The sequence below is a fragment of the Pristis pectinata genome, chromosome 10, assembly GCF_009764475.1.
Source record: "Pristis pectinata isolate sPriPec2 chromosome 10, sPriPec2.1.pri, whole genome shotgun sequence".
NCBI classification, from domain to species: domain Eukaryota; kingdom Metazoa; phylum Chordata; class Chondrichthyes; order Rhinopristiformes; family Pristidae; genus Pristis; species Pristis pectinata.
The window spans coordinates 57,236,645-57,249,126 of record NC_067414.1 but is presented as its reverse complement, the minus strand read 5'-3'; the positions used below and the strand labels follow the sequence as shown (position 1 = coordinate 57,249,126).

Sequence of the window (12,482 nt, the reverse complement as noted above, 5' to 3'; positions counted from 1 at the left end):
ACATCTCCATTGTTTCAGAAAACGTGGCTGCAGGGCAGGGCTGCAAGTAAAACTGAAATGCAGGGTCCCAAGGCACCCCCCTCTCTAACATCCTCCTGGCTAATGTACAGTCTCTGGAAAATAAAATTGAAGACTTCAGAGCAAGACTGCAGTACCATTGGGACATCAGGTACTGTTGTGTACTCTGCTTCACAGATACATGGCTCACCCCCAGCACTCCGGACAGAGCACTCCAGCCTGAGGGCTTCACCATCCACTCTATGGATCTGATGGCGGCGTTAGGTAAAGGCAGAGGTGGCTGCATTTGCTTCATGATTAACTCATCGTGGGGCACAGACGTGGCAGTTCTGTCACAGTTCTGTTCCCCCAACCTGGAACATCTGGTGGTCAACTGTCACTGTTCTATCTGCTGAGGGAGTTCTCCACTGTCATCCTGGTAGTGGTGTACATTCCACCCCTGGCAAACATCAAGCTGGCACTGGAGGAGCTGAGCACTGTGATCAACAGTCATGAGACAGCACACCCTGATGCCTTCCCAATCATCTCAGGGGACTTCAACCAGGTCAGCTTGAAGAAGTTTCTGACAAACTACCACCAACATGCCAACTGCAGAACCAGAGGAGCCAACACACTCGATCACTGTAACACCACTATCAATAACACTTACCGTGCCATCCCGCACTTTGGCAAGTCTGATCACCTAGCTGTACTTCTACTCCTGGCATATAGGCAGAGACTGAGGACAGCAGCACCCGTGGTGAGGACTGCAAAGGTATGGTCAAGGGAGGCGGAGGAGCGTTAACAGGACTGGTTTGAATCGGTGGACTGGACCATATTCAGGGATTCATCATTGGATTTGAATGAATATGCCACGACCGTCACCAACTTCATCAAGACCTGTGTGGATGAGTGTGTGCCGTTGAGAACATACCAAGTTTTCCCAAACCAGAAGCCCTGGATGAACCAGGAGATTCACAGTCTGCTGAGGGCTATATCTGTGGTGTTCAAGACTGGTGATCCAGAACACTACAAGAAGTCCAGGTACAAACTACAGAAGCCCATCATGAGAGCGAAAAGGCAATTTCGTGTAAAGTTGGAGACACAGTTGGATGCACGACAGCTGTGGCAGGGTTTACATACTTCCTATAAGGCAAAACCTAACAGTATAAATGGCAGTGATGCCTCACTCCCTGATGAGCTTAATGTCTTTTATGCATACTTTGAAAGGGAGAATAACACTACACCTGTGTGAATCCTCACAGCATCTGGCGACCCTGTAATCTCTGCCTTGGAGGCCAATGTCAGAACATCCTTCAAGAGGATGAACCGTCGCAAGGTGTCAGGCCCCGACGGTGTACCTGGCAGGGTACTGAAAATCTGTGCCAACCAACTGGCTTGACTGTTCAAGGACATCTTCAACCTCTCACTGCTGCAGTTGGAGGTTCCCACCTGCTTCAAAATAGCATCAATCATACCAGTGCCCAAGAAGAGCAGAGTGAGCTGCCTCAATGACTATCACCTGGTAGCACTCACATCTACTGTGATGAAGTGCTTTGAGAGGTTGGTCATAGCTAGAATTAACTCCTGCCTGAGCAAGGATATGGACCCGCTACAGTTTGCCTACCGCCACAACAGGTCTACAGCGGATGCAATCTCACTTGCTCTCCACTCTGCTTTGGAGCACCTAGACAACAGCAAAACATATGTCAGGCTGTTGTTTATTGATTACACCTCGGCGTTCAACACCATCATCCCCTCAGTACTAATCAACAAGCTTCAAAACCTGGGCCTCTGTACCTCCCTCTGCAACCGGATCTTCGACTTCCTTACTGGGAGACAACAGTCAGTGCGGATCGGTAGTAACATCTCCTCTTCACTGACAATTAACACAGGCACACCTCAAGGATGCATGCTGAGCCCACTGCTCTATTCTCTCAACACTTGTCTGTGTGGCTAGGCACAGCTCAAACACTATCTATAAATTCGCCGATGACACCACCGTTGTTGGCAGAATCTCAGATGGCGATGAGGAGGTGTACAGGATTGAGATAGATCTGCCGGTTGAGTGGTGTTGCAACAACAATCTTGCACTCAACGTCAGCAAGAGCAAGGAATAGATTGTGGACTTCAGGAAGGGAAAGTCAGGAGAAGACACACCAGTCCTCATTGAGGGGTCAGCAGTGGAAAGGGTGAGCAGCTTTAAGTTCCTGGGCATCAACATCTCAGAGGATCTATCTTGGGCCCAACACATTGATGCAATCACGAAGAAGGCACGCCAGTGGCTCTACTTCATTAGGAGTTTGAGGAGATTTGGTATGTCACCGAAGACTCTTGCAAATTTCTACAGATGAATGGTGGAGAGCATTCTTACTGGTTGCATCACCGCCTGATATGGAGGCTCCAATGTGCAGGGTTGAAAGAGGGTTCTAGACTCTGCCAGCTCCATCACAGGCATAACCGTCCCCGCCATTGAGGACATCTTCAAGAGGTGGTGCTTCAAGAAGACAGCATCCATCATTAAGAACCCTCACCATCCGGGACCTGCCCTCTTCATTGTTACTACCATCGGGGCAGAGGTACATAGCCTGAAGGCCCACACTCAATGATTCAGGAACAGCTTCTTTCCCTCCATCAGATTTCTGAACAGTCCATGAACACTACCTCATTATTCCTCTTTCGCATTATTTATTTATTTTTGTGACATGGTAATTTTTATGTCTTTGTCTTGTACTGTACTGCTGCCACAAAACAACAAATTTCATGACATATGTCAGTGATAATAAACCTGATTCTGATTCTGAGTTAACATTTCAGGTCAGTGACATTTCATCAGAACTAGGAAAATTAAAAGATCAAACATGGTTGAAATGCAGAATAGGGGATGGGTGGAGGAAAGAAAGACTGTATATCCTCCTCTCTTTATTCCCTTCTCATTCCATTCCCTTCTCCAATTTTCTTTGGCTCTTTTGTATCTGTTCTGATGAACACATTCTTAATCATGAGATATCTTTCTTTCTCTTTAACTGTGGTTTCCTCTTCCACCATACTTGACATGACCCTCAACTGTGCCAGTTCCATTTCCTATAACTCTATTCTCACCTCCTCTTTTCCCACCCAGAACAAGAATTTCTCTTGCTTTCCATCCAACAGCTTCAGCACTCAACAGATCATCCTCTGTATTTTCTGTCACCTTTAATGTAATGCCACCATTGGACATTTCTCCATTTTCAATGTTCTGAAGGGATGTTTCCCTCCAGTCTATTTATAAATGTGATCTAAACAAACTTCTTAAAAAGAAAACTTGAAAAATAATAGTCATGGAGTAATACAGCACAGAAGCAGGACCTTTGACCCAACTCATCCATGCTGACCAAGGTGCCCACCAAATTTAGTCCTGTTTGGCCCATATCCCTCTTAACCTTTCTCAACCAAGTACTTATCCAAATGTCTTATAAATGTTGATATTGAACCTGCCTCAACTACTTTCTCTGGCACCTCGATCCATGTATGCACCACCCTGGAGTCCCTTTTTAAGTCTTTCCCCTCTCACCTTAAACATATGCCCTCTAGTCTTTGGTTCCCTTTCCCTGAGTAAAAGACTGTGTGTGCACTCACCCTATCTATGCCCCTCATGATTTTATACACCTCTATAAGGTCACCCCTACGTTCCAAGGAATAAAGTCCTAGCCTGTCCAACCCCTCGTTATCTCAAGCTCTCGAGTCCTGACAACATTTTCCTAATTCTTCTTTGTACCCTTTCCAGCTTAATCACATCTTTCCTATAAAAGAGTGACCAAAACTGTACACAATGCTCAAAATGCTGCCTCACCAATGTCTTGTACAACTGCAGCATAACCTCCCAACTCCTACACTCAATGCTATGATGAAGGCCAGTGTGCCAAACTCCACCCTCGCCACCCTGTCTGCCTGTGACACCGCTTTCAGCGAACTATGTCCTTGTACTGCTGGTCCCTCTGTTCCACAACACTCTCCAGGGTCCTACCATTTACTGTATAAGTCCTACCCTAGTTTGACTTTCCAATAATGAAGAAGACTTTACCAATGATCCCCTATTTTTAGTAGCCACAATTAACTAGTTGGCACAAAGTGGAGATTATTTAGTTTGATGACCTTCTGACTTGCTTATAAAGGTACTAAAGTAAATGTGAAATTCATCAAAAGTGTAAAAGTAGCTGTTTTGGGAATCTCCAGTCACACATCCCGTTCTTAAGATTTGACAGAAAAATGCTACAGTGAAGTCCCTGGTCATGTTTGCAGGGTTTTTCAGAATACCACATATGCTGTCAACAACATAGCTTCTGTTCTTCATTATACTTGCTTAGTTTGGTCTTTATGTAGTTTGATCTCTGGACAATTAGTTGTTAAGAATAGAAATTAGGATGATGTGTAATTGTTAATGTGTTATATAAAACTATAATTAATTTTATCATTTATTCATAACAATATTATACCACAGGACAATTGTAGTTCTCTGAAATAGCATGCAGCTCTTCATTGAAACAGTATTGTACTTTTTATTTTATTAATTTAACACTCAGCGATTTCATAATTTTATCCCACAGGGGAATTGAAGGAATAGTTGAACAAGCCAGAGAATGGGAGCAGTCAGGAGAATATATCAGGGCTGTGGAATGTTACCTCAAAGTCAAGGAAACAAATAACCTGGCTCTGATGGAGAAGTGCTGGATGAAGGTAAAATATGTGCCTAGAATGAATTTCAGTACAGCGTAATAAAAGGAATCAATATTTTTGGTGTTGGGACCCATTAACTTTTGAAGTTCATTCAGGAAGTGCAGGAAGCTCACATAGTCAATTGGCTACATTCCTTTTGGTGGATATTTTTCTGATGAATTATAATATGTCAACATCAAACCATTTTACCCCCAAATGATGAGCAATGCTACAAATGTATTCTTTCCCTCTGTGGTTGTACTTTAAATATTAAAATATTAGTGGAAAATTAAAGATGCATAATTCCACACATTAAAACTAAATGACTGAAATTGGTAAATGTGACTTATTGAATCTGTGTCAAGGTTGATCATATCACTTCAAAAATGAAAGAACAGCAAATGGTAGTAACTGAATATCTGAACTATATTTAAACTTGTAATGTTTTATTAGAAGTCTACATAACATGATTTTTCTCCATGGGTGCTAATTAATCTCCCTCCTTTCCTAGCCGTTTCTATTTTATTTCAGCCTTCTAGAATTTAGTTTTTTTTTGTTGGTTTTTGATTGTCTCTCTACTTTTCAGTTTCTGATTTAATTGATCTGCCTGATTTGTAGCTACATATTTCATAGTTATTGCATGTTTACAGTAATAACTTTAAATACATCAGCCCCACCTATATTTTTTTAACTTTTTTTTAACAACATCTCTCATACAAATATTCATTGCATTGATTCTCTGTTTTCCAGGCTGCTGAATTGTCCATCAAATTCTTAAACCAGGAAAAAGCTCTTGATGTTATTCAGACAGTTGGTCCTCGGTTAATTGAAATACAGAAATATAATTCGGTATGATTTATGTTATGTTATACATTTATAATTAACCTTTAATTAAAAAATGAAACACTTGAAATATACAGCAATATCCAAAGAAGAAAAGATAGTTGAATATATTATTGGAGACATGATCTCAAGCCTCTTTAAGATAAAAGAGTTTAGAGATCTAGAATTTTTTTTATATTTTTGTTGCAGGTAATCGTTAATAGATGGTATAGTGATTATAATATTGGACAAGTAATCCATGGGCCTAGATAAATCTTACAATAATACTTTCAATGAGCTGTTACAAGTAAAGGCTGAACCACTGAGCTCCTCCAGCAGTTTACTTTTTTGCTCCAGATAGCAGTCTCTTGTGTCTTCACTAGTAAAATTGTCTTTGAAACTGTCAGATTGCCATAAGAACCAAAGCTGTTTTACTAATATCCTTCAGCAAAGGAAACAATCCATTGTTACTTCTTGGCTCTTTTTTGGTTCTAGTCCCAAACCAACATGCTTAACATTTATCAGCCCTCTTGACCTGACAAGCTACTCAGTTGCATCAAGAAGGCTGAGTACCATCTTTTGAAGGACAACTGGCAAGGGTGACAAACGCTAGCCTTATCGGCAGAACCGAGAATAAATAGAAAGATGTTTTGCCAACATGGAAAAGATTTTTACAGCTTGCTTCCTCCACGATGTCCTAATTGGACATGTCTTTATGAGTGGGACCAACCTACAAAATATTGAGAGATCTCTTTCCTCTTTCCTCTCCCTCACCCTCTCGATCTGCTCATCACCCACACATTCCTCCCACCGGTTCCCCTCCTCACTCCTTCCCTTTATTCCATGGGTCACTGTCCTCTCCAATCAGATTCCTTCTTCCACCTATCACCTCCCAGCTTCTGACATCATTCCCACTCTCCCCCCCCGCCTCACCTGCCTATCAACCGCCCCTCACCTGGATCCCCCTATCATCTGCTAGTTCTTGCTCCACCACTTCCCCCAGCCTCCCCCCACTTTTTTATACTGGCTACCTCCCCTCTATCCTTCCAGTCTTGAGGAAAGGTCTCATCCCAAACTGTTGACTGTCCATTTCCCTCCATAGACGCTGTCTGACCCGCTGAGTTTCTCCAGCTTTTTGTGTTGCTACAAAATATTGACTACTACACTTAAGTTGCACTCACTCATACTCTGCCAGTGGATGATATGTACTTTCTACTGAAAATCCTTTTCGCATATCTTTGATTTATTTTGTCAGTTTTTAGTTTTGGTGGACACAGAGTATCATGGTATACCTCACATTAGTGAAAGAGAAAATCTGGCCGTATGTTATTTTTCACATCCTTATAAATATATTGTGAAACTTCATTCTTACTATTTAGTTCAGACCACAACAACTACTGCTCTGCCTGAAAATTATTCCTTCTAACTAGGGGTTATTTAATGAAAAAGTACATTAGACTATTAATTCAAGAATTATTAATATTGATAAAGCATTTCTATCACCAAATCAAAGGAAGGTTACCTTTTAAGAGTTGAAAAATTATGATCAACGTTGACATTTTTAAAGGATAGAGAAAATGCCTTGAAAGTTGTCATGTGACCAATTCTGAGGCAAAGAAGTGTTACTGTAAAATCTCACTTACAAGTCATTGCATGTAAAATCTTAAGAAATCACAAATCAAGTAAGCGGGTCAGAAAATTTGTGTGACATAATGACCTATCTTAACCAAGGACACTAAGAACATTAAATAGTGTAACATGAAGCATGATGTTTCATAAAATATATTGACAATTATTTTTCAATATTTTTTAAAGAATGCTTAGATCATATTTATAAATAGACTGGTCTATGGAAAGTAATGTGAACATTTCAGAGGTGTTTTTCACAGGCTGCAGTGTACATATGACCTTGGAGCAGAACTTGCTGGGAACTGTTGACAGTGGCGTGTTGAACTGTCAACATTTACTTCCTAAAAAGTGTCAAGATTTTTGTGACCCCTGGACAAGTGCAGAAGTTCAAAACTTCCTGGCTGAATTACATTGCCAATTTTCCCATTGCCTCTGATGTTAGGTTCCACATGGAGTCCAGTGGCAGAATACAAGCTTGCTTCTGGGAACTGAGTGATGAGTGAGCCCATTTGTTTGAATGGAGAGGAAAGGTTCTGAGGAGGAAACATAAAATATAATGTAAATTACATTTATTATAATTAATTGGATTTGCTTTAATTGTTAAAAAGTGATTTAAGTGTATCTAAGCCAATTTAATTTTTAAAGAATTTTAAGCATTTTAAATTCAAATTATTAAATTGATTTTAATAGTTTTGAATGTTTCTGAATGCCAGAGACATTTGGATACAGCTTTGATAGTTAGCAAAGCCTGGACATTATCAGTGTTATACTGTGCAAGGTCTTGCATTATACTTGTGATTCCAAGCTTTTGAGAAAGTTTCTCAATATCCAGAATGACAGAATTCCCTCAATCCTTTTGAATAAACTGTGCCAGTAATGTAACTCATTAAATGTGAAGTTACACTGGGAGGTCTGCACTCCCCTCTTTGCTATTATTGTGTTATGTTGACTAACTGAAAATAGATTCATGGTAAAAATATTGTAGATAATTATAATAATTATTTCCCAGGCAGCTGAATTGTTCCTCAATGTGGATCTCATAAAAGAAGCCATAGACTGCTTCATAGGAGGGGAAGAATGGAACAAAGCCAAGCGTGTGGCAAAGGAACTTGATCCCAGGTAACAACTTTTAAGTTGCTTTGGCACAGTGAGTATTCCAGCGTGGTTGAAAGCAAATAGAGTCATGGTGTATATGCAACAAAGAGGCCATTCAATCCATTGTATCTGTGTTAGTCAATGAAGAGCCACCCAGTGTAATCCAACTTTGCAGCACTTGGTCTGCAGCCCTGCAGGTCACAGCTCTTCATTACATTGAAAAAGTACTTGAATACGTACTTGAAGGTTCCTGTTTTGCAGGTAGAGAGTTCCAAACCCTAACCATACATTGAGTGAAAAAGATGTTTCTCATCTCTCTTCCAATTCTTCTACCAATTACTTTAAATCTATTGATTTCACTGTTAAAGAAAAATTGACTCTGTCTAGTGTTACGAACCAGCAACAAAAGAAACACTCCGTGTCATGTAGAAGTTTTTAAAACTACTTTATTAATAACTACTAATGATAATAAGAAAAATAAAGGTAAAAATGTTAGAAGTAAAAATGTTAGATCTTAAACATTAACCCCAAAACTAAACTTGTAATGTGTGTGTGGCAAATTCCCAAACTCCAAGTCCAGGAATAGTTCTTAAAGTTCGGTTCAGCAAGCCATAAGGTGAAACGTGAGCAAAGGCTTCTGCAAAACCACTGTTGACTGAAGATAAAACATAGAGAGAAAATAGAGAGTAATTACGAAATTCAAATGTTCCACGATGGAACCCACATGACACCTCAGTGTTTACTCAGCTGTGACCACTCCACTGCTTCTTCCTCACCCCGAAAGGCTCTCGAATCATGGCCATCCACACAAATACCTGTTTCCTTCTACAGGTCAACAACAAAGTGAACTCCACTGCTTTGTTCCAAAGTATCTGCCACCCCGAAAAGCATCTGAGATGTGGCCGTCCACACAAATACCTGTTTCCCTCTGTAGGTTAACAACAAAGTGGACTCCACTGGATTACTCCAAAAATCTATACATGGATTGTAGTGACAGGCACAGTTACTGTTTTTCATCCATTGATAGAGACTAACAGGTCTCTTGCTCTCTTGCTCTCTCGCTCTCTCCAAAAACGTCATTCCATCCTTTATCTTCTGTTGACGTAGCCACGCCACACACACACATACACCACTATGCTCTATCTTAAAGGAACATTCACCAATAAGCCCCTCATAGTTTTTTACACCTCACCTCAGCCTTTTCTGTTCCAATGTAAGCAGTCGCAGCTTGCCTAATCTTTACAATTTACCAAAGTTATGAAATCCTGACAACGTCCACGGAACCACCACCACCACCCCCCCCCCCCCCCCCCCACTGCACCCTCTCCAAGGGGATCACATCTTTCCAGAACTGTACTCAAGCTGTGATCCAGCTATTGTATATATTTATAGCATAACTGTCCAGGGAAGAACATGGGCAAGTATGTCTGAGATGTTGGTTCCCACCACCAACCACCCCGGCCCTCCCAGCTAGCTGCTGTCATACTGATCTCTGTACCCTTGCTGTCAGACTGAGTTTGCCACTTCCACTGCTAGACTGATCTCTCCCACTTATTGGACTTGACTCTTTGTTCCAACAAGCCAGACTTGCCTCCTCACTCCTGGTGTCAGACTAACCTGCCCCATCCACAGACTGTCATCTTCGCTCCTGCTGCCTGGTCATATCTTCCACACCATCAGAATGAGCTCCATTCCTGTTGTTGGACTGCATCTTCACATCTGATGTTGATTTTGAAAACTGCCAGTATTAATCTACTCTGGTGATATCCATGAATTGCAAGTATGGGCACTGCTTTCAAGCTTTGCTTGGGAAGCTTTAGAAATCTGGGAATACATTGTATTGTTTGCAAAGTAAACAGTTCTCAGTCACATGGGTTGAGAACTGTTTGTGAAAAGCTACAGGGGATATTTCAAGAATGGTATTTTCCTAAAATCAAAGTCCCAAAAGAGGGTGAATGATCCCGTTTCCACAAAATTGGATCTTGTGGTTTGTGAAGCTCACAGTTGTATGTGGAAATGGTGGCTTTTTTTCCAAGAAGTATACTGTAGGGTTTGAGGGATCAGATTTTTTGCTAAGTGCATCAGATATATGTTTGTATCTTTTCAAATCAATAGATGTTTTATAGACATACAAAACATTACACAGATGTATAATCAATCTGGGATACCCACATGGGAGTACATTTTGTTTTGATGTTTTTAAGTTCATGAATACGTGATCATAATGAAGATGAACAAAAAGCACACCTAATTATTCTCAATCATATTTTCCCCATTTCTGCCCATTGCTTTATATTTCCAAGGATCATTTCAGTGGCAACTATTGGTTGTTTTGTTTGGTTTATAGATTGTGGGTTCATCTTGTATTTCAATTTACACAGTCAAATTTCAAGAGAATGTATAAAATAGTATGTTCTTTTCCCTGAAATTATTATTGTTTCCAGTGTATTAATTTTAAACATCACATGTTATAAAACTGAACATAACTGAGATTGTAGCATTGATGTAGCATGTCTAACATACTAGACCATACAGAAGTTCAATGTATTTCGGTATCACAACACAGAACTGAATCATTACATTCAGTTCAAATAGTAAACCTCCTCAAAAAATGATTGTTGCACACTCTTAAAACTAATAATATCCAAGTAAGGTGAATAAATATCCTCAAAATAGCATATTTAAAAATCACTAAAGAATCTTACGTCCTGAAGAAGTTTAATAATCAAGGTTTTGTAATTTAACTAATTAAAATAACCACTGTTACATAAATTTTATTGCAAAAATGTTACTTGGTTAAGTTGTACAACTATTGGCCCCAAGTTGGAATGTTTCAGGTGCAAGTTTCACCCTAGGTTTTGAACATGTGGGACCAGATTTTGCAGCCAATTCCCCATGTAACTACTAAAATATTCCCACATAAATGTCTAGAACTTAAGGATATTCAAACTGATGTGGAAGCTAAATGTTTGGTTTGCTTGATGATTTTTCAACTGCACTCCCACATTAGTCTCTTTCTGGGAGCAACAAACTGGGGACTTTGTCCTGGCTAAATGTGTCTCTTAGCCACATCACCAGACCTGTACTTGTCTCATTTCATTGATGAGACTACTGTGTGCAGGTTGACTGTTGCATTTCTGTAGAAAAAGCAATTGTAATATACTTTCTTTGGCTTTGAAGAGTTTAGGGGCAGAATTGTAGTGTGATGGGCACTGGTTAAATGCACGTAGTTTTTATCCAGTTTTCTTCATTATTTTATCCAGATTTGAAGACTATGTTGACCAACGCTATAAGGAACATTTGAAAAATCAAGGCAAAGTGGATTCAGTAAGAATTTGATTTGTGCAGTAAATTGACATAACATTATATATCATTACACATTTTGCATATAGTTGATTTAAACCTACAGACTGTTTACTTTGGATGTCAAAACTGGAATCTGAATTTTTTTATGTAAGATATTTTAAAAAAGGTGTTCTTGAAGTTATATGAAGAAATATCCTAGTATTAACAGCTGAACAGTTAGGGTAAAAAGTATAGAGGACATGGAATTCCTTAAATATATTCAGGGTAACAGCCAGTATGTAATAAGTTCAGCAAGAGGGGTAGGAATTAGGGTAGGGTTTGTGGGAGAGGGATAACAGTTCTAGATTTACTTTCAGGGAATGAAACAGTGTAAGGAAAAGGAATATCAGTGGAAGATCATTTTGTGATAGTGATCATAATTCAGTGGATCTAGCATTGTTAAGGGAAAGGACAAAGATAAAATAGGAGTAAACTGAGTTATCAAACTGAGACTTAGCAGAAGTGGAATGGAACCAGTTATGTGAAGGTAAGTCAGAGTCAGAGCAATGGGAGGCATTCAGGACGAAGACTTAAATGCTTCAGGTTATTCCTGTTTCCATTAAGGAAAAGGTTAAGACTGCTGGATGACAAGGTTCAAAGAGGGCAAGATGAGGCAAAAAGGGAAGTTTATGTCAGTCAGTGTGAGCTTAAGACCACAGAAGAGTATGGAAAGTGTAGGAAATCAAAGAGAGAGCATTGAAAAAATCCTGGGAAGTAAAATAGAAGAAAATCTAAAGTAGGGCCTGTTTGTAACCTGTGAATGGAAGTGGAGGATATGGGCAAAGTTCTTCATGCATAGTTTTAACTTATCATCATGTGCTGATACTGCAATTAAGGAGGAAAATATTGGATTGGATAAATATGGTGAAAGAAGAAGCAGTAAGAGGTTTAGTATCATT

General features: G+C 39.8%; 1 protein-coding gene across 1 annotated transcript in view; it reads left to right on the top strand.

Moving 5' to 3' along the window:
- ift172 (intraflagellar transport 172) overlaps positions 1-12,482 on the top strand; it is a 138,614-nt gene that overhangs the window by 99,026 nt on the left and 27,106 nt on the right. The window contains 4 exon segments of the mRNA XM_052024729.1: positions 4,584-4,713; positions 5,443-5,541; positions 8,153-8,262; positions 11,502-11,565. Coding sequence (XP_051880689.1) covers positions 4,584-4,713; positions 5,443-5,541; positions 8,153-8,262; positions 11,502-11,565 — 403 coding nt within the window.